At 38.3% G+C, this 23,833-nt stretch overlaps 1 protein-coding gene across 1 annotated transcript; it reads right to left on the reverse strand.

The window, feature by feature from the left end:
• Positions 1-21,100: 21,100 nt before the first annotated feature.
• Positions 21,101-23,560, reverse strand: her3 (hairy-related 3). The gene is made up of 4 exons (XM_028808351.2): positions 23,464-23,560; positions 23,211-23,306; positions 22,427-22,508; positions 21,101-21,887 (listed from the first exon to the last, which is right to left on the reverse strand). Exons 1-4 carry the CDS (start codon positions 23,515-23,517, stop codon positions 21,421-21,423), a joined length of 699 nt encoding a protein of 232 aa, XP_028664184.1. The 5' UTR covers positions 23,518-23,560; the 3' UTR covers positions 21,101-21,420.
• Positions 23,561-23,833: the final 273 nt, after the last annotated feature.

Consider the following 23,833-nt stretch of genomic DNA (forward strand, 5'->3'; position numbering starts at 1 on the left):
AGAAATAGCATATTCTTGGGTAAGGATACGTTTCTTGTTAATTTGTCTGCTTATAGTAGTCTTTGTGGGTGGAGTATTGACAACCGACCACCGACCCCATACCCTTCACTCCATTACGTTCTGTGTTGTTATTTTACATAGCCTACAGAGCCAAATGCATACCGAATGGAAATGTAGTGAAAAGAACACATGTGAATTTCATTGTACATTATACACGATAATGCATCTGAATTGATTTTACTTGTTTAAAAACTTAATTGTTTTTAAAATAAAAACCTTATCTTTTTGAAAGAGCTAAACCATCTTTTCCGTGAAGTGTTTTGCACATGCACGATAAAAAAAAAAAATTTGGAAAATGAAAAAGGTAATGTTTGATTGAAGTGCCACAAACTAGTTTTCAATTTTTTTAATGCTTGATGAGTTGCTCTTGCTGACAATTTGGTAATAAAAGAATTGAGCATAATGTTTTTCATTGAGTAGATTCACTGACACTGCTGGCCAATCAATCTGACAAATGCACAGGAAGAGCATTCAGAGTTCATGTAAACCCTGGCACCGTGAGGCAGGAATGACAGCCTACTCCGTCTATGTTAAAACCTCTGTACTGAACTTATTAAACTTCAGCTTGATTAAACTTAGGGGAACTGATATTGCTAAATTGTCCCCATTGTATTTGTGTGTGTGTGTGTGTGTGTGTTTGCCTTGCAATGGACTGGTACCCTGTCCAGAAATTGTTCCTTTGGCTCTTTGGGTCCACTGCCTACCTGCAGTGATAGGCTCTAGCTGTACCACGTCCCTGCTCTGACTGAGTGGTATGGATGCCTATAACATCTGTTCAGTTGTTCTGTTTATGTGCCTACTCAATATTCACTCTCATTGAAGCACACACATGTTTTAACAGTCCACCAGCAGCAGGAAGTATCTTTGTGAAGAAGAGAAAAAAGTTTCCATATAGTGAATGAATATAAGCCATCATGTGACTTTTTCAGTTACAGTACTATTGTCTAGTTGTCAACAGAACTAAGACAGCAATTTACATCTGGGAATCAACATTCTGTGTCAATAAGGGTGCTTGGTAATGAGTTTCAACGGTGAGTCCACACCTCTGGGGCTGAAGGGTGCTGTGAATGAAGACAAACTTGGCGAAGTGAGGCTCACAGCTGGTCTTCTTTTAAAATGGCTGAATCTCACAACAGTTGTATGCGTTTTGCTTTTCTTCCTACTCAAAAGGGATACATTGTATTGCAATAAGAGTGTACTGTAACCTCAATGACATTTTTGGCTTGAAAAATTTACATATTCAAAAAGTTTTAAAGCTTTTCAACATATTAGATACCCTTTAGCTCTATTATAAAACACAAGAATTGTCTAGTTATTTATTAAAATTTATAAAATTTTATTAAATTTAGAATACAATTTCGTGTGGCACACTAAATTTAGGTTAAATTACATTATATGAACTTTATTAATCACTAGAAGCAATTTACATGCATGCAGCCACAGAAACATAAAAAATAATGATACAGATTTACAGGACAAATAGTACAATCAATCAATAGATAGATAGATAGATAGATAGATAGATAGATAGATAGATAGATAGATAGATAGATAGATAGATAGATAGATAGATAGATAGATAGATAGATAGATAGATTTTTATTTGGCTTTTTACAGAAGCTTTTTAAATAAATGCATGCATAAATAGGTACATAAGTAAATAAATAAATAAACAAACAAGTAAATATACACACAAACTTTGGCCTAAAAAAAGGGTGGAGTAGTGGCTCTGAGGCTAAGGATCTACACCAGCAATTGGAAGGATGCCGCTTTGAATCCCGTAAACACCAGAAGTGACTGTACTCCGTTGGGCCCTTGAGTGAGGCCCTTAACCTGCAATCCAGCCCTGAAGGCAGGTCCTCCACCTTACAGGGAAAACTTTGGAGTTGGTGGCACACTGTTCCAGTGTGGTGCTAAGGCGTCACCTAATGCACTTGGGTCGGAATCCAGGTGGTTTGTCGTGTGGTGGATGCGGCAACATGCTATCAGTGCATGCTCCCAACCTCTCTCCTTCCTTTGGTCTAAAAACACACCAGAATGACTATAAACAAGAAATTAAAATGAAGGAAAACTTCTGATTTGGCTGTCACTGTCACAGTGAGGCATTATGCAGGTGCATTGCTATTAGTATTGTATTGGTATAGCATAAGTGTATTGTGCAGAAATTGCAAAATGAACTTTAAGAGTATCAGCATTTAGTTTGGTGCTTCAAAAAGGAATCATTGAATTGCTTGATAGCAGTGGGCAGAAAAGATATGATTGTGAGAAATAACTTCAATTTGAAAAATACGGAACTTATTGTTTAACTGAAGTTGTCCTGGTCAACCGGAGGCAGCAGGGGTGTGGGGGTTAGGGGGCAATAAATTAAATATTTGCCCCAGCTGCATTTTGCAGGGTAAATATTGCCTGGGGTTTATTGAGTGACCCTGACTGTTTAAACAAGAGTAGGAACCTTCAAATGTTCCATTGGGGAGATGGTCCCAGGACTTTGAAGAAGCGTTTTTCACCTCAGAAGTGGTTGCTCATGGAGTCAGGAGGATAGTGGTAAACAAGACCTCACATAGTAAGAAAAAGAAGGGCAAGGGTCAGTGCATCATTTCTGAGAAATTCACTTAGGTGGCACCACACCTGGCTGTGTATCCTCACTCAGAGCAGTTTTAGAGTGCAGAAAATAGTCGTCTTAGACAGCCAAGTTCCATCTTCACTAACGACTAGTCAGAAGCATCTTTAGACTGTCATACTCACCAAATCTCTATACTCCCCTCATCTCCCCAAGTCCTGGACAACATCCAAGATGTCACCAGCAAGAAATACACTCTGGTAGCACAACTCTAATTTGCACATCTTCATACCGAGTTGCCGGATTACAAGTGTAAATTATAACCTTCTTGATTAGTTAAGCTAAAGGGGAACTCCCTGCACTCTAGTGACCAATTGGACTTCTCACTGTGAGGGTATCTTCTTTTTGTAGTATGCTCTGTCTCTATTTCTGTCTTGGTAATGAGTATAAAATAGGGAAGGCACAGAAAAGCAAGCGTTTGCATGATGAACCTGTGTTTTGTTCACCTTAGGTTCTATTGTTTTTTCTTATTTTGTATAAAATTAACTTTGTGCTAGTAATGTCAGACACTATCATTTTCAACTTGTTTCCAAATTCTTTAGGGCATTGATGTTATTTAAAGCCTCATGATTGATCAGCATCATGATATGTAATGTCATCAAGCCCACTAGGACTGGATCGATTTTCTGTCTCTTTTATCTCTTGCTATGTGCTTGTAAGATGAATTTAGTGTTAGGCCTTTTCTGCTTTGTTTTCTTGAGTTTGTTTGGAACTGCTGCATATTGTGTTTTGTTAATCAGTCTTTTCTGCCTCTCCCCTGTGTTTGGACCTCTCCCTCATCCCCCTGATTTTGCCTTCTCAAGCTTTGCTCTTTTGCCTCTCGGTCTTCCAAAAATACATTAGGGCATTGAGCCTGCAACACTTCAGGGCAATATTTTTGGATGTGGGGAAATCATCCAAGCTAATGAAGGACTAAGATCTGTATGGGAAGTTTCAGAGTGTTTTATTTTGTGTTGGATTTAACACTTTTTTATCTTATTATTTGCCCAATAATACCCTTTTTATTTAATACCTTAGCCTCCTTGGTGTTATTCTGTGTTCAAGGCACAATGACAGTCTGATCTTGCTTTTTGTCAGTTCTTCTTCCATTGATAAAGACAATGTGTCACCACAATGCCCTTGTGACTAATTCTCATCTCCAGTCTGCCAAGACTTGCCATCACTACAAACTGTTCTTCAGCTACAGCTGAGAGTCTGTTGACTGGAAAGACAGAAAGAATAGACTTGGAGAAAAGTGAGACAGAGAGAGATAGAGATAAAGAATATGCCCAACTATAAACTGTCTTTCATCTTATTACCTATCACATTTTGAGTCACCACTGAATACCACATGAGAGAATATTTTTTCCTTCCTTCAACTCTTTATCAATCACAAAAGGTTTTTCACATGGATTAATAATGGAATATCATATGTGGCACAGGGTTTAGTTCTGCTGCCACACAAATCAAATATTCTTTGTTTGAATTCCACACTTATTCAATGTCTGTATGGAGTCTGAACTTCTTACTGTTTACCTTCAGGTATTCCAGTTTTTCTCCCACATCCCCCAGACATGAAATTAATTGGTGATTTCAAACTGGCCTTACCTGAGTATATAGGCCTTGTCCAGGCCTGGTTCCTGCCTTGTACCAGAAGCTGTCAGCATGAACACCCATTCCCCAAAATCCCAAAATAATTTAAAAATCTTAGAAAACGTTATGCCATTTGTGGAAGGAGAAATAGTCACACTTGATTCAGCCGTGCTAAAAAGCAACAGAGTAAAGACTGCCTTGATGATAGACACCTTCTTGTGTCTCTGTCTACTTAAACAGGCACCTTTTGGAACTGATATATAAAAGAATGAGGAGGACTACTGGTAACAGCACAGAAGTACAGCATGGCTGTGTTTAAACTGCAGCTAAAAGTGACTCAATTACACTTTTGGCTTCTGTTCGTTTTTTTGTCTGCCTGCTCAAATTAATTTTTGTAAATGACTCAAACTGGAAGCAAGTTTTATACACATCAACCCTTTAAATTCAGAATGCCAGTCACTCTGTGCAAGTCACTAACTCTGCCTCCAGCAAAAGAACCCCAGACCATCACAATTCCTCCTCCGTGTTTGACAGTTGGTGTCACATACTGAGGAACCATCCTTTCACCAATTCTTCTCATTTCACATTTTAATTAATTGTCCATAAGACTTTGTTCCTGTCCACAGTAATTCACAGCTGGTATTTCAAGGTCCAAGCAACCCTCATTTTCTTATTTTGTCCCTTAAGAAATGGCATACTTACTGCCACTCGCCCTGTCAAACCTGCAGCACAAAGTCTCCTCTTCACAGTACAAACTAAGACTTGCTTTTTTCAACCACTGTTAAGCTGTGCTTGAAGCTGTTGTTCCATATATACTGTATATGGAAACAAAGGTCTGTGATACAGTTTGCATATCTGTAGCTAGAGATCCACAAAGGGAGAAAATGAGTTACGTATCTTAAAATATTTTTTTTCCTAAGCATTTGACAACTTGTCAGGTGTCATCATCAGAGGAAAATGGTTAGACATATAGAAATCAAAGGGAATATATAGAAAGCGAAGGGTAGGGGGTGGAGGTTGTAAAGGGGGAGGGGATTAATAAGGTGGGGTCATAAAGTTGTTTTTATTATTTAGTTGTTCTTCTCTTTAAACCTGCATATGCCAAGTGTCTATTAATTGCATTTTCTTTAGATACAGCCAGCTCTCTGGCACTCTTGGTATTGGCAATGAATTTTAATTTTATAGTGTCCCTGTTAAACGTGTGTTCGGTGAAACTTGTATGTGTGTAAATCAGAGACTGTCTGGTCTTTCCTTCTGATGGCTTTACGATGTTCCAGTATAGGTGTTGCAAGTGTTTTAGATGTTTGCCCACACGTATACCGCTGGGCATGCATTGCACAGAATGGTGTAAACTGCGTTTCTTGTCTCTGTGGTTGACTTTTTGCTTTGGGTATTGAAAAGGACAGTTTGTAAACTGTTTGCAGGCTTGTGCAATATCTTGATCCCAGACTTGGACAGGACGGGTGCTGTACTTTCTGACACACCACAATAATAGGGGAGGGTGTAGTATGTGCAGTGAGGGACACTTTTGAACACAGGAGTAATTGTGGGAGTAATTGTGTCTGCTGTTTGGACTCTTTGATGCTCCTTAGTGATCACAATGTGTATAGTTATTAGTAACTTACTATGAGTACATTATTGTTGTAAATATGTGCATGTAGTTTGATCTGTACTTAATAACATTTTGGCCGGCCTCAGGGAGCCATATCTGCCCTATGAGACTGTCTGGCCCATCTATTAAGTAATTTGTTATGAGGAAAAATACACGTCAAGCGACAAAGATTTAAATAGGCGATTTTGTGATTGGCATGAGCTCTTGTAGCCAGTGTGATTGCTTTTCATACCCAGATTGATTAGTTAGCACTGGTGAATGCTCAGTGTTATCTTAGACAGGAGCTTGTGCATACATACAAAATCTTTAATGTAAATCACTAATAATTACAAAACATACAGCATCATTTAAGAAAAAGTGTGGTATGGATATCATAAAATGGTTGTAACTGACCCCCTGCTACTTTACAGAAGAGACAAGAAAAGACTCTGCACTCTCAATCTGATATTGTTGTGTCACCACCAATGGTGATAGAATGTTGCTAACAAGTGGTAGAAAGTTCTGGAATGATGTTTAGACATCCAGTTTAGGTGGATTGGCAAACCTAAACTGGCTCTAATGTGTGTGTTTGTTTGTTTTCCCAGTGATAGACTGGCACCCTGTCCAGGGTTGCTCCTGCCTTGTACCTAATGATTGCTGGGATAGTCCAGAGTTTCACCACAGTCCTGCTCAGGATAAAAATCAGTTTAGAAGATGGATGGATGTTTAAATGAGAAGGAACGATGTTAAAAAAAAATCCTTCATTCTGCTTTACTGAAGGAATTTCATAAAGTGAATTATTGTTTTCTTTTCTCTCTCAAACATGTGTTGTCTCCTTGCTCTGTTGTTATGTTAGGTGTTTCATTAGTGCAGTCTGTAGAATCTAATTAATAAAATATTTAATTAATATAGTCTTGGATTATATCTGGAGCATCTAATGTGCAGTTTTGGCTTGATAGATTTTTGGTTTGGTGACCTTAGAGCTTAAAGATGTTTTTGCTTAACTCTTGTCTGAGAAAGAAGCCTGCTCTGCTTGTACTGTCATTGTCCTCTTAGTGGAAATCATCTCTTCAAGTACAAACTCTCTCATCAGCAATCTAGTTCTTGACTGGTTCATTAAAATAGTTCTCAGAGCCAAGATTAGCTTCATCGTATATTGGAAATTTATATTTACATATTTGGCTAATGCTTTATCCAAGGTAACTTACAACATTTATGATACAATTGGTTACATTTCTTTTGGATTTCCAATTATAGCACAGGCAGGTCAAGTGACTTGCTTATGGTCACACAGTAACAATGGTGGGAACGGAATCCACAAACTCAGGGTCTGATGTCCAAAGCCTTAACCACTACAAAGCCCACCCACAGAAGTCCAGATTTCATTTGGAAGGCACCTCTGTACTTAAATGAAGGGTAGTTAATAATATATTGAATTGATTTCATTTGAAAAAAGGGCAGAACAAGATCCAAGGTCAAGAAAAGTCAAATCATATTGCCTATTAAAAGTGTACACTGGCAGGAGTCGGCCTGTTTCCCAGTCACCCATTAGATGGCAGTACTTGGCCTCAGAATATAAGGAATAAAACCATACTATGACTGACTGACCATACTATCCTTTTAAGATGGCCAGACCAAAAATTCTACAGGTTACAGAGGGAGAGGTGTGAAGACATCTCAGGAGCAGCAGAGGCCATGATTACTTTCTGGCCTTCAGACTTTACAGACCTGCTTCTGATCCTGTGTGTCAGAAGAGGATTAAAGTTGCCTACATTTATTGAATCTTGAGGGTGGAGGTGTGTTTAGGTAAAGACTCTGTGAGAGGGGGAGAAAGAGAAATCAGCTTGAAAAAGAGACAGAAAATGAGGGTGATTATTGTGGTTACTGGATAGTGGGAGGGCAGGCTCCACAAGAAAGTGAACAGTTATAATAATAATAATAATAATACATTTTATTTATAGGGCACTTTATATTAGCAGTAAATCTCAAAGTGCTACATAAAAAGTTTAAACAAAGGCAAAGCAAGATAAAAACAGAGATAAAACAACAATAATTATAGCATTCTTGTTAATAAGCTTTCCTAAATAGAAAAGTCTTTAGCTGTTTTTTAAAACAGCCCACAATCTGCTGTGTTCTTAGGCTCTCTGGTAGGGCATTCCAGAGCCGTGGAGCAGCGGCAGCAAAGGCTCGGTCTCCCATTGTATGAAGTTTGGTCACAGGGAGGCCGAAAACGGTAGGTATTTGTAAAATGGAGGTTTCTTGCAGTGGATTGTAGTATAAGGAGTTCCTTGAGATATTGTGGAGCATTTCCATGAATACACTGATGAGTAAACAAACAGAGTTTGTATTCGATACGGAGATGGATAGGGAGCCAATGAAGTGACCGAAGGACTGGTGAAATGTGTTTATATATCCACACCATCATCAGGATTCTTGCAGCACTATTTTGAATTTGTTGTAGCTTTTGAAGGCTCTTGTTGAGTATCCTGATGAGGAGTGCATTACAATAGTCCAGTCTGGATGATACAAAGGCATTAACCAGCTTTTCAGCATCACAGAGGGAGAGGTAGGAACGGAGTTTGGCTATGTTTCGGAGATGAAGGAATGCAATTTTACAAAGGTGATGGTCATGTGTATCACATGATAGATGGGAGTCTAATTTGACACCCAGATTTGTAACAGAAGGGGAGAGGGTAATGGTACAGTCAGAAAAGGAAATACAATTTACAGAGGAACGAAGTTGATGGGGGTGCCAATTAAAAGAGCTTCAGTTTTGGTGCTTTTCAGCTTGAGGAAGTTCTTGGACATCCAGGCCTCAATCTCATCCAAGCAAGAGGAAAGAGTTGATGGAGGTGTAAGAGATGTATCATCGGCATAGCAATGGAATGAAACTCCATGCTTGCGGATGATATGACCCAGGGGTAGCATATAGATATTAATGAGGACTGATCCTTGTGGGACCCCACAGGTGACAGTGTGGGTATGAGATTTAGCATCCCCCAAGGCCACATACTCAGCCCTATCTGTAAGATAGGACTCGAACCACTTCAAAGCAATGCCAGAAAGTCCAATTATATAGTGAAGATGATGAAGGAGAATATTATGATCTACCGTATCAAATGCAGCTGTGAGGTCCAGGAGGATAAGGAGTGATGGAGAGCCCTGGTCAGCAGCCATCAGGAGGTCATTGGTGACTCTGACCAGGACTGTCTCTGTGCTGTGAGAAGTTTGGAAACAAGATTGAAATTTTTCAAACAGATTGAATTTTTTGAGGTGATCCTGAAGCTGAACCAAAACAACCTTTTCCAAAACCCTAGACAAAAATGGAAGGTTGGAGATCGGACGATAGTTTGCTATCACTTCAGGATCCAAAGAGGATTTTTTTTAAATGAGGTCTAATTTTTGCGGTTTTCAAGGTCAGTGGGACTAAGCTGCTCTGGAGAGAGTGATTAATGATATCAGCAATAAGATGGCTTATATCTGATACATTAGCTTTTACCAGAGGAGTAGGAAAAGGGTCCAATGAACACGTTGAAGGCCTCATCCACTGTATGATGCCCTCAACTTCTTTAACTGTGGTACAGAGGACCTGGGGAAGGCAGCCCATTGGCTTTGATGTAGAAACATCCAGAGATGGAGGGCTGGAGGCAGACAGTTGTGGAGGTATTCCCAGAAGGGCAGCAGGCTAATGTTTTTCAATGTCTTTACCTTGTGCTTTTATGTTTAAATGCATTCTTTAACTGTATTAAAGGAAACGTTTTGTATATTTTGGTTCCTTGGTATTCATTCTGTTCTAGACATTTGAGGGACCCTTATATAAAATGGTCTGCTATATCAAGGAAACATACAAAAGTTAAGTTTTAAAATTGAATTCACAAAGAAATACTAAACTGCTAAATGTATTATAAATTCATTTCAGATGGAAAAGAAATTCTGATATGCATATTACTATGATAACTAATTATTATTCTAATTAATGTATCTTTTCCTGTTCAAGTGCATTACTTATTATTTATGAAATATAAACTTAGTTTAAAAATATAGAACTGGAAAATGACCATTAGGATTTGGTATTAAATGTTTAAGTTAGTTATTCATTCATATAAGATTGTGACCATTCTGGTGTGTTTCCAGGGACCACAATAAAGGAAAAGCAGGAAGGAGTTTTAGTTGATGACACGCCTGCCTGTTTTCTTCACAGTCTTGAATCTCTAGAATATCTTTGTATCTAAACTTGTCTGTGCCCCCCAGCATACCATGAAATAGGCCATCATCTCACATCCCTGATGACCAAGTGAAAGGAAATCCATTTTATGACGTTCTTCTCTCTACATACAATAGTCCCAGCCAATCCAGCTTCATCACTTCTGAAATAGACAAAGGGCTTGACGAATAACACCTTTACTATTTTGTCCCTTCATTCTGATATTTTGAATTGCCTCTTGTGTTATTCCTTTTTTATGTTTATTTGTTTGATAAACTACCTTATTTCAGTTATTTGGTCTCTGTAGTCTCTCTTCTGGGTTCATGGCACCCCCTACTGTTGACACTATACGTGTATATGCTTATAAGTTTGTTGGATCATTATTGTCCAAAGTATTTTGATGTTTTTTTACTTTAATTTGAACACAATACTGTTGTATAGAATGTCACATTATTTTTTAATTAATTTAATTAATTAATTAAATTAATTAATCCTATATATATTGTATATATACTTACTGTATACTGTATATTGTTGCAAAAAAACTTTCAATTAAATCACAGTAAAAGGCAAAAACAATCAGCATAAACTTGTTACTCTCAAAAAATTGTACTTTCTATCAAAACTGAATACATTGTTTAAATACTCACATCCCAGTTTTGAAAAACTATGTGAAGCGTATGCCTAATAACTTCTCAAACAATTATTTGGAATCAGATATTCTTTATAAAGGATATGAAGCACAGTATGGAGTTATCTAAAACTGGAGGGAATTCATTAGAGTTACTATTCTCCCTAGGAGCAGGCATCCTCCAGAGGTCATGGCAGGCATGCAGCATCCAGTAGTTATGGAGGTAAAATTGAACCTGTGAACCTCCCACCATCTCTGTTCATATTTACTCTGTAAAAGAAACAGTAACCAAGAATTGTGTTATTGGAAGGACAGCAAAGGGGAGACCACCTCTGTCTAAAAGATATATTCCTGCATGTCTCAAAATGTGCTCATGTCCACTTGGATGTCATACAATGTTACTTGGACAATGTACTGTAAATAGAGGAGACAAAAATTGAACTCTTTGGCAGAGACATGTAATGGTATGTTGGGTGGTAAAAGCACCACACACCACACATCAGCACCAAAAGTTCATCCCCCCTAAGAAGTATGGTTCATCATGGTTTCTAGCTGCTTTAATGTGTCAGGGTCTAAACACCCTGCTATCACAGAGTGAACAATAAAAGTTCAAATATAAATTCAAAACTGTATTAAGAAATTATACAAGAGAAAGTCAGGGTGACAGTCCATCACCCAAATTTTAATAGAAGTTGTCAAGAAGATTAAAGAGGATTAAATCAACTACAAAATGTCTTAAATAGAAGATATGTGAATCCTAGAATATCTAGCTCACAGTCCAGACCTCCGCTCAATTGAGGTGGAATGGCATGACATGAGAAGAACTGTTCACGCGAAGAATTCTAGAAATATCAGCCAACAGTTTTGTAAGGAGTAATATATATAAACTGCTCAAAAAAATTAAGGGAACACTTAATCATCACTAACACCAAGTCAGTTAAGTTTCAGGGATATTAGTCTGTCCAGTTAGGAAGCATAAGTGACTGTAACTCAACTTCAACTGCTTTGGTACACATGAAAGTGACAACAAGTGCACAAGACACACAACAGCAAGACAACCCCAAAAAATGGTTTTGCAGGTGGTGGCCATAGACAATTGCTCTCTACTCATTCTTCCTGGCTGATTCTACTCTATTGTTACATTTTGCTGGTGTCCTTGTCACTACTGGTGGCATTAGGAGGTATGTGCTGCCAATTCAGGTTGCAAAGGTAGTCCCACACCTCCAGGATAGCACATCCATATGTGCTGTCATGCAAAGGTTAGCATAGTCTCAAGAGCATGGAGGAGACACCAGGAGACGGGCCGTTACATGAGAACAGCTGGACAAGGCAGTAGAAGGGCATCAACCCAGCAGCAGGACCATTATCTGCTCCTTTGTGTGAGGAGGAACAGGAGGAGCACTGCAGAGACCTACAAAGTGACCTAAGGCTGGCTACTGGTGTACATGTTTCTGACCAAACTGTGAAACAGTGGGACCTGTGCTCAGAGCCCATTACCGTGCAGCTCGATTGGCATTCTCCAGAGAATACCACAATTGGCTGCACCATTAGTGCCCTATTCTCTTCACAGATTAGAGAAAGTTAACACTGAGCACATGTGACTGACATGAAAGAGTCTGGAGACATCGTGGGGAATGTTATACAGCCTGCAACATCATCCAGCATGACCTCCACCTGCTAGCAACAGTATCCTGACTGCTGTTAGGTACCAGGATGAAATCATCAGAGCCGTTGTCAGACCTTACGCTGGTGCAGTGGGCCCTGGGTTCCTCCTGGTGCAGGACAATGCCCAGCCTCATGTTGCCAGTGTGTAGGCAGTTCCTGGATATAAAGGCATTGATACCACTGACTGGCCTGCACATTACCCAAACCTGAATCCAACTGAGAACCTCTGGGACATTACATTTCGGTGCATCCTACACCTGAAACCACCTACACTTGAACACCAGCAAAACCAAGGAGCTGGTGGTGGATTTTAGGAGGCCCAGACCTCTCATGGACCCCATGATCATCAGAGGTGACTGTGTGCAGAGGGTGCAGACCTATAAATACCTGGGAGTGCAGCTGGATGATAAATTGGACTGGACTGCCAATACTGATGCTCTGTGTAAGAAAGGACAGAGCCGGTTATACTTCCTTAGAAGGCTGGCATCCTTCAACATCTGCAATAAGATGCTGCAGATGTTCTATCAGACGGTTGTGGTGAGTACCCTCTTCTACATGGTGGTGTGCTGGGGAGGCAGCATTAAGAAGAAAGACGGCTCACGCCTGGACAAACTGGTGAGGAAGGCAGGCTCTATTGTTGGCATGGAGCTGGACAGTTTGACATCTGTGGTAGAGCGACGGGCGCTAAGCAGGCTCCTATCAATTATGGAGAATCCACTGCATCCACTAAACAGTGTCATCTCTAGACAGAAGAGCAGCTTCAGCGACAGACTGCTGTCAATGTCCTGCTCCACTGACAGACTGAGGAGATCGTTCCTCCCCCAAACTATGCGACTCTTCAATTCCACCCAGGGGGTAAATGTTAACATCATACAAAGTTATTGTCTGTTTTTTACCTGCATTATTATCAATCTTTAATTTAATGTTTTTTTTTTGTATCAGTATGCTGCTGCTGGAGTATGTGAATTTCCCCTTGGGATTTGGTTTACATCTTGCCTGAAGAAGGGGCTTGAGTTGCCTCGAAAGCTTGCATATTGTAATCTTTTTAGTTAGCCAGTAAAAGGTGTCATTTTGCTTGGCTTTTCCCTTGGGATTAATAAAGTATCTATCTATCTATCTATCTATCTATCTATCTATCTATCTATCTATCTATCTATCTATCTATCTATCTATCTATCTATCTATCTATCTATCTATCTGACATTGCCAAGTAGCACCACAGAACATTGACACTACCCACTATCTCATCAAGAGCATGCCCAGATTTTGTCGGGAGTGCAAACATAGAGATGATCTCAGTTCTTCTGGTCATCTGTACAGTATATGAACAAAGATTAGGATGGAGGCTCTCTTGTCTAATAATTCCAAAGCTTTTTCAAAAGGATTTAGCATGTACTGTACTTATCCAACACCCTCTGGTACAACTCAAATTGAGCTAAATGTGCTTGTTAATCTCATGATCCCACTTACTTATGAACAAATTAGGTAGGTCTAGCTAGCATATCTCCCTTAGGTAAACTATTCCTCTGTCCCAAGAAGAAAATAATCCACGATTTTCTGGATGGTAATCAGGATGTCAGATATGGAAATGCTACAAACTTGGTTACCAACTGTTTTAGGGCTCTTTGGGATTTATATTTCACTTGGTCACCAGACACTTTGTAACAAACATGAACCTAGATGCATCTCCAATTACATATTTCACAATACTTGTTCAGTTTCATATTCTCTTGATTTTTAATTTTAACCATTCTGGGAGTCAAGCTGTGGGTGTTCCTTGTGTTTTTATTTCTCTTAAATCCATTTTCCAAAAGTAATCAAACCTAATTCAATATATTTCTAACAGTGTATCTCTAAGGATCCTTTTTGCATGCAAGTCTCTCCACCATTCTAAGGAGAAAGTGTTTGAAATACCTCCAAGTATTTAAAAGTGACTGCAATTCACATCCTGTTTGAAATTTTAACTGTGGAACACTCTTCTGCAAAATTGATTTAACTGATGTTTTGTAAGAGATCCACAGACTACTTGCATTTTTTTTCCATGTGTGGCCATGGGCAAGAGAATTATGAAGACGCAAGCAGACCTCCTTTTTGACAAATTTCAAAATGATGGTGGCTTTGACAAAGTATGCATTGCCATTTTGAACAATATAAGCTAGAGTACACACACATAATGTGTAAATGTATTGATTCCTTAAACTTGTTTGCCAGAAGACTGAGAAAGAAGCAGAAGTGGACGAAGAGTACCAGGCATGTTTCATTATTTACTCAAACAAATGGTCAAAATATGTTCGATTTAATAAAGAGTCACAGAAGCATAAATAATCAAATTATTTTAATCAAGGATCTGTTGGTGTCTATAGTAGAAATGAGATACAGTATGTGAGTGAATTTATTTTTATTTTGTAATGTAACTGTTTGGTGTCGCTTCAGTTCATCCATCCTTTCCAATTCATCTTTTTCTGGGCTATTTAGCAGACAGTGTTGTGTAGTGCAAACGGCTTTGGACTTCAATCCCTGAAGTTGTGAGTTTAAATGTCTCTACTGACACTGTGTGACCATGAGCAAGTCACTTCACCTGTCTGTGTTTCAAGTGGCAAAAACTTAAATAAATGTAGCCAATCATATGTGAAATGCTCTAAGTCAGTCATTTTCCAGCCCGCTATATCCAAACTACAGGGTCACAGGGGTCTGCTGGAGCCAATCCCAGCCAGCACAGGAACATATCCTCGAGCAGGACGCCAGCCCACACACACGAGGGACAATTTCTCAATACACCTAACCTACATGTCTTTGGGAGGAAACCCATGCAGACACGGGGAGAACATGCAAACTCCACGCAGGGAGGACCCGGGAAGCGAACCCAGGTCTCCTTACTGCGAGGCAGCAGCGCTACCACTGCGCCACCCATGCTGTAAGTCGCCACCGATAAAGGCGAAATGTAGATAATAATGGTTCTTAAGAACTACATCATTATTATTGTTGGTGTTGTTTTTTCTTAAAATAATCCGATGTGCCTGTATAAAGATATGATTTCAGTGAACCATCGCACGGCAATGTACTCAAAAACACAAAATCATCTCTGAAGAGTAAAATCAACTGAATTTTAAAATCAACACGTTTGTGTCAGTTTACAATGTTCATAACTGTGCCGAGTTTCATTCGGATATTTTGAAGTTATCCTGCCCACAGGCTCTCCTCCTGACAAAGAAACACGGGCATCACTTCATCAGAATGCTTTATGCATTCCGCGAAATGAGCGCTATGATCACAACGCGACGTGTATGAAGAATCGCAGAATCTAAAACAATACTGCATGTATTAATGAAAATGAGTTCCAGATAAATTTGTTAAAACCAATAGTGCACGTAAATATCAAATGATTTGTACTTTCAATTAATTAATAAACACATATAGTTAGGAATACACACGCAACTGACAACACTGCTAACACTCACTTTTTGTATTATGCGTATTCCTGCATGTAAACCATTATGTGATTTGTAAGAGAATGAATACAATTAATTGTAATGGATTAAAATATTAGTTAGGCTCGTCTTTCTTTCACTAAGGTACGGACGCACATTTTAAATTAAAAACGGTCAATCCCTGTTACAACAAAGTAACCGACGACATTCTCTATAAGCCATTTTCTTCTTTTGTCCTTTCAGATAAGTCAGTGTGTTGTATCTTTATCTACTTTCTTTTCAAATTGACGTTTTAACTAAGCATTTGTGTCCGAAACAATTGTCGACCTGAGCTCTGTAATCGTCCCGCGGATAAGACAAAACGCTCCATTAATGGAAACTTTTAATACGATTATTTAGCTCCTATCTCTCACCAAAGGCGAATTTAGTGAGACAGATGACGAGTTACTTACAGATGAGCGAGTGCAGTCAATGTGATTGTTTTCTAGGACAGGTACCTGATTCAGCCATTATATCGAGCAACCGTTAACTTTTAAAATACAAGAGAAAGCTGTTATACGTTGATGTAACGAAACGTCTCGGCATCAAACAAAATAATGAAAAACGCTACAAACAAAACTCACATAAAATAGTCGCGGATTGTTTGTGTTTTATTTTGATGGATTCGTGCATTGTACGTTGGGAATTAGCCAAAACCTCAGAATGGCCAACATTTTGTTCAGAGTCACCCTCTATATACGCGATGCTTATTAGATTGAAATTTTACCCGTCAGTCTCGCACGGCCCCGCCCCTTTTAACTTTGCAGGTTTCCCTCTCCTCCACTTTTGTTCTGATGGCTCCTTGTTAAAGCGCCGCTCTGCCCATTGTTCCCTGCACTCCCAAACACACGGACAGAATGGAGACTTTTTCTAGTGCTATAACTTCACTTTTGCCTTTTAGTAGCGCTTGACTGGGCACAGTGTCATGCTAATTGTATAAGCGTCTCTTCTTCTCTCCACTACTAGACTTCGAAACATTTCCTTTGTGATCTAAAGCAAACGCGGCCACTTAAACGACACAGAGACAGAGTTAATAGAAATTCTTTCTGGTCGTTTACTCATTTGATTTTCTTTGCCGCGTGTGCCTTTATTTTCCTATTAGGAAATTATCCCGAGACAGTGTTGGAAGCTAAATAAATGTAACTTTTGATACGTTTACACAAATCTGCGTTTTTTATGATGTATACGAGGCAGCGTCTTCAGCTTCAACTTTGAGTACTTTAAAATGCGTGCATGTGAAAGTGAATGGTCAGTGGGCGTTTCGCCAATTTTCCTCGCTGCGAGGTGCCATCCCGTCTCCTGCAGCCTGTTGCATGAGAAGAACTATTTAATATTTAAGCCAGGAAACCCTACAGACATCCCCACCGTGAACAAGACTAGAGAATAAGATAGCCGAAAGGTGTAACAAAAAAGCAAGAAGATGTTATTTTGTTTCTGTTTTGTACTTAGGAATAATTCGAGTTACGAAAATGCGTAGAAACATAACCTCGACATTCCATATTTATTTCAAATACAGTAGCTGTAGTATCTGACAAAAATAAATATTTCACTCTTTTTAAATAGTCTTACTGCGGTGGGCTAGCGCCCTGTCCGGGGTTTGTTTCCTGCCTTGCGTCTGTGTTGGCTGGGATTGGCTCCAGCAGACCCCCGTGACCTTAGGATATAACGGGTTGGATAATGGATGGATGGATAAATAGTTATATTTTTAAAGTGCGATGCTGTCCGATCGATGGGTAAAACAATTATGTGCAGATACAGCGATTCACACTCAGCACAATAAAATCTGCAAGCAGTAGACTTTGTATCAGCAGTTTCTTCCATGCCTGCTTTAAGTGCTGTACTGCTGGCAGGCATGAGTGGAAATAATTAGAAGTCAAATTGCGGTCCTGTTCGACATGGAAGATGCTGTGTCTAACTAATGCGGAAAAGCGCACAAGAAAGAGCTGAATAGCCGCACCTAGCATGAGCACCACGCTAACAGGCGGTTACCCCACACTGGGTCAGGCCGACAGCAATGCCATGGCAATTTTATGGTACGTTTCTAAAGCATAGCCAGAGGCGAAATGGCTAAGCAGGTTGTGTATTGCGCTTTTTAGTGAGACCAATTTGTCAGTCGGGGCCACATCTGTTAATCATATTTAGGTGAAATTTTTCCATATCAGACTTTTGCAATGTACGGTTACCAGCCGAGCATCCAGTTTTCAGAGAACCAATACACAACAAAATGTGACTTGTCCTAAATTTATGTTAATAGAATAGACTTTTTTATTATAAATAGTGAAGCACAGTGGTTTTCGTAACCGATTAAAATGTTGCTTTTTTTCTTTTTCTGCAGAAAAAGAGATAATTTGAGTTTAAAAAAACGGCTTGAAAAATAACAGCAAGAGAAAACCGGTGTAGTTGTTACAGTCTGAGTACTTATGCATGGAAGTTGCTTTAACCTGGTAAAATACGTGTTTGCCCCATTTTCAGTAACCAAAATGAAATAGAGAATGTTGCTTTCGATGCAGTCTAGATGGGATGAACAATTATGGAGATAAATTATAGAATAATTATATGTCTACGTGTTTATTTAACTGGTGACATTAAATTTGGGTGGATATGTTATCTGATATCTGGATCGACCGGATTTGAAAATGGAGGAATATAAAGAAACAACTAATGCTTGTTCTTTGAGGAGGCATACAACCTTAAAAATAACGGTAGCGGCACCTTAATGAGTTATGTGGAACTATTGTTTGACAAGGAAATATTTAATTCTGGGAAGGGTTCATATGACATTGGTTCTGTGGGTTTTAAAAAGGTTCCTAATAGAAAGACAAAACAGAAAACTTTACTACCCAGGAGGATACTGACAGACCCAAACAACTTCAGCTTAACCTGTGAGAGTCCCTTTAAAATCAGGAACCCATTGGTATTTCACAAATCTATTATCATTTTTTCATGTGTATTAATGGAACTTGCTACAGATCTAAATTAATAAAGGTTCTTTCTAGGACATTCATGTGGATATTTTTTGGGATCCAAAAATAGTTCCCCATTGGCATCACTCTGAAGAACTGCTTTGACGTCTTTGTTTTTAAGAGTGTTAACACTTGTAAATGGTAAATGCTGCCTTGGTTCAAATCTCTGGGAATGTGCAATCTGTATGTAGTTTGTACTTTGTTTTTGTTATTTAGACTTTTTTGCCCCTGCCTTCATTAGGTTCATTCCAAATTATGCCATAGTATGTGTGTGTTCTGTGAGTAGACGCTGCAATACACTGACTCCTGACTTGGTGCTTCCTCAAGCCTGATAATGATGGCTCAGGCTCCAAGGTCCTGATCAAAAATTAGATTAAGTAGGATTTGTCTTAGATATCTAGAACATAAGAATTGTGACCAACAAAAGGACACTAGCTTGTGAAACTTGTTTGGAACTAGTCAGCACTGCTGAAATCTACACAGAGACACCAATGGACTTCCAAATCATTACATTAGCTACTCGCCCACAACTACTTTCTGTAAATCTGTTTAATTAAAGGCCATAATTAGACTTTAATTGGACTAGAAGGATTTGGCAGATAACCTTTTACCGCCCTGCAGTGTTCAGGGATATAAAATGGATGGATGGATGGATGTTTAAAAGTTAGACTTATACAAGTCTTTTCTTATTTATTGCTTTTGATTATACATACACCCGATGCCAGTTCACTGTACGGTACATTCATTTACACAACTACAATTGCTCCTAAACTCTTAGAGTGGCTCTTCAGAGCAGTGTCATGGGGGAGCCATTTTTGGTTCTCAAAAGACCCATCCACATGAAGATCCCAGAAAGAACCTTTATTTATCTAGATACCAGCTCCATATGGTACATAACCATGAATGGATGGTAACCGATTTGAAAAATATAAGAGACATGATTTTTATAAGTCCTTTTCTGCATATGTACAGTCACACGGGCTATGTCCATCTGTTGGTGTGCTGCCCATCATACATTAAAGTTGTTTTGGTTTTTTTCACATGTTAGGAAGTTTTTCAAAGCACAAAGAACCAATTTCATATGCAAAAAACCCTTCCCACCCAGAATTAAATGGTTGTTTGTCAATCAATGGCTCTTTGAGGAACCACATAACCTAGTAAAGGACCTTAAAAAGCCATTAAAGAATCATTATTTTTAAAGTTGTACCAAGGCAGAGTCATCACCTTAACATGAAGATCTCAGACGATAGGGAGGTAAAGTACCCTATTAAAAATAACAGTTCTTTAATGGTTCTTTTTTGGGTTGTGTGGTTTCTCATAGCTCCATTGCTTCAAGAAAGAACTGTTCCATTCTGGAAAGGGTTCTTTTCATAGGAAATTTGCCATTTGACTTTGAAAAGCATCCCAATATATGAACAAAACAGAAATCTTTACTGTATAGTAACATATATGACAGATCAAGAAACCTGAACTTAGCTAGCATCATCGGAGAGTCCTTTTAAAAGTAACAGGTTATATTTACAAGTTTCTTATCATCTGTCCATGGCTATTTGTAAACCTGTTACGGAGTAAAGCATATGAAGGTTTTTTTCTGGAACTGTCATGTGGATGGGTCTTTCGGAAACCAAAAATGGTTCCCCTACGGAATTTCTCAGAAGAACGGCCCTCCCACATTCATTTTTAACAGCACACCAAGCAATAAAAGCACACACACATATGGCAACAGAAAAGTTCTTGTTTTACATTTAGCGTTCACAAGGCTTCTGTGATGCAGTGTGAATTTTTCTTAATGCATTTTTGAACGATGATTTATTATAATTTTCTTGTACTCAGTTTTCAACAAAAGTTTCCATACAAATGCCAGGTGCATTTTTTTTGTATTTGTTATGTGTTACACGCTGTTTTGTTTATTTATCTGCTGTTTTTTACATTTTAATGCTTTTAAGTTAGAGTATATATGTTTCAGCAAACATATATACACTATGCATGTTTACGTGAGCTTGTGATATGAAAGACGTTTGAATTTTCTTTGAATATTACCAGGCGTAGTATTTTATATTACTTTATACACATTTGTATTACTTACACCCTTGTTATGTTATTCACTGCACTCTCACTTAATGGCCGGTAACCTAAGAGTTTCCGCCTTGAAAATCGAAATGCCGTGAAAACACCCATGTAGGCGACCATAGGACCCGTCAAGTTAAAATTTCAATTGATTTAAGCACTTCTGCATAAAAAAAATGTGAGAACTCTTGTAAACACATTCATATCATTTATTCCATAATATTTAAATACTTTGAAACAACATGTTATATCCACACTATAATATTTACAACGTTTTTCAGTGCATGTCTTATGTACAATAAAATCTTACAAAGAAAAATTACATCATATACAGTACAAATTACAGCTGAGCAGAAGCCATATTGACTCATTCTTCCATCATACACAAATATTACTCTGTTGGATTTTCTAACAGAAGTACAGAAACAAAACGATTTATTCATTATAGGTGCTATACGTTTGTGTTTACATGTTTGCCTTTAATACGCAATTGGAGGCGACTCATGATTCCATCTTTGTGTTTTTACAGTCTGACGTTATATTCGATCAAATGATCAATGTAACATAATAAATACACGCTTCACCATGGACGCCAGTAATGGCCCGTTTTATGAATCATTCCACAGGCAGATGTCGTACACGTGTCCATAATGGCTGTCTCAGTTAAGGAATATCTGCAGCTTTGTATTTCTTTACTAAAACGATGCTCTCTTAAGGGAACCTTTGAATTGTCAGTAAAGTTTTTTTCTTGCGTGAGTATTACCGGTCTGTCCTGTTTTTTGGAAAGTTTGGCTGCCTGCTGGTTGCAGACAGGTGCGAAGAACACATTGACTGGCAGGTTCTGCGGTAGTCCCACGGAGTTGGCGGTAGTGTGAGTCCTCGATGTCTGCGGGCTGCTGTCCGAAGTGCTGAAACGGCCGTCCATCGTCCTCAAACGAAACGTTCCGTTAGGATCATCCATGGTCAATAGAAAAGGACCCATCCCGCTTACGGAGCTTTTGCTAAAAGTTTGGAATTCGAGTACTTTGTCCACATTTGCAGAAGAACCTACAACAACAATGAAAATAGTATTCATAAGATATACTAAAGCTAAACATAGTCCTAAACGCGTAAATTCAAATAGCTACAAAATAAGGAAAATACTACTGTCTTTTATATACTTTGCTTGGCGTATACTTTTGCTAAATGTCAAACAAAAACATATACTTCTAGTTTTAATAATTGGTCTTAATTCATTAAACGCTTTTATTTCGTTTAATTTTAATCTGTATTGTACTGTTATACACGTATTTTATCATTGTACTAAACTGTATTAATGTGTTTCACTTAACCTTTATTTTTGCACAAGCTGTGTCTATTGTTGCTTTTATTTTTTTCTTTTATGCTTGTATAACAATATAAACTAACGCAGCCACTCTAAAAATTACAGTTTCGTAAAATAAGTATGCTCGCTTAATAAACATCGATACAGATTTGCAAGTACAAGCAGCATAGTATGAAAACAGGCTGATTGGTTGGATGCTATTCCACTTTTCTCAGTATAAAAAAAAAAATCAAAGCGTTCACTTTTGCAATCATTAATTTACCTTGCTGGATGTTTTGAAGATATGTCAGGTGCTTCACCGTTAATTCCAAAATATCTGCCTTTTCGAGTTTCCGTTTCCGTATCTGTAAAAATCACATCAAATACTTGATTATTGGACATTTTTAAAATGCTAAGACTTTAGTGCTGAAGACATCATATTTCAGTACTGAACGAATATAGCAAAATTAATATTTTACATAAAATAACATTCTTCATAGATACAAACAAAAACTAAATAAATGTATTATAAGGCTTATCATATTCTTCTACTCTAATCAAGCCACAAAAATATTTAGTATTGGCTGTTTTATTTATTATTTAAAAGAATGCAAATAAAGAAAATACTTTAAAAGACGCTCGACAGAGTCACAAAAATAAACTAAATCTATAGTGTTCGTTATTGTATTTATCTTTCCAACTTCACTAATCAGCAATAAAATATAAATAAATACATTTTCATACTATATAAAACAATAATAATATAGGGGGGGGGGGGGGTTGGTCAATAAAATCAAAAGTAATTTCGCCAGTCTGCTTAAGTTTCAACAGATAGTCCAGTTGCAGCGGACTATTAGCCACATGTGTGAACGGCACTGGTCCTTATCGACCACGTATGCTGCAACTGCAATGTGTTTTGATATCTAAGCATTAATTTTGCATTCGAATTTAAAATATTGCTTCTAATGGGAGAACGACTTGATATGAAAGTTTTTGGTAACAAATTAATTGATTTATAAGTGTCTAATTATTTTAGGGAACACAAGTTCTGTAGGTTAGGTACTTACATTACTTGTATAATAACTTTCAAGAATACATTTAAGTTGCTCTAGGCTGTCATTGATTCTGGCACGTCTTTTCTTTTCCATCAAAGGCTTTGAAACCTGAAAGGAATAAAAATTTATATAAATAAAGTTGACAGTAAAGTATTAAACTAATTATTACGCAAACACGCCTACATAAGAATGTAACCAATTTTTCTCTCTCTCCATATAAACACACACACAATATGCGCGACTGTACTAAAACAGTAAAGCTAACCTTCTTTCCATTTACAAGCTGACTGGTCGGAAGGGATTCAGAAGTTGCAACCATGTTTTCTTTATAATATCGTCTTTGCTTCCTCTGAGCGTGTGCGTTGCACTCTTGACGTTTAAATGAAAATGGTGCTGCCGCCCTTCTATTTATACTGCGCGCCACTTTGCATCTGAAAGCAGCTCTGCACCCTTCGCGCGCGCCCAAAGCCCGAATGCCCGTGCAGTGTGACAGGTGTTTCAATTAAGATAGGAGCCTATTAAGCGCTTAGCCACACAAAGCATATTTTACGTCTTATGTGAAAGTCCCTTCCATATCAAAACGCCTTTATTCATTTGCTATTTTGAGTGACTCTAAATATTTCAGATACTGCCGA

The sequence above is a fragment of the Erpetoichthys calabaricus genome, chromosome 8, assembly GCF_900747795.2.
Source record: "Erpetoichthys calabaricus chromosome 8, fErpCal1.3, whole genome shotgun sequence".
Taxonomy (NCBI): domain Eukaryota; kingdom Metazoa; phylum Chordata; class Cladistia; order Polypteriformes; family Polypteridae; genus Erpetoichthys; species Erpetoichthys calabaricus.

Bases quoted from the DNA above. Each gene is read 5' to 3' on its own strand.
- her3 (XM_028808351.2), bottom strand. From the start codon at position 23,517: ATGGTTGCAACTTCTGAATCCCTTCCGACCAGTCAGCTTGTAAATGGA. The intron at 22,509-23,210 runs GTAAGTACCTAA...TGATTTTTACAG, and splicing joins AAAGTTATTATACAAGTAAT to ATACGGAAACGGAAACTCGA. The intron at 21,888-22,426 runs GTAAATTAATGA...TTGTTGTTGTAG, and splicing joins TCTTCAAAACATCCAGCAAG to GTTCTTCTGCAAATGTGGAC.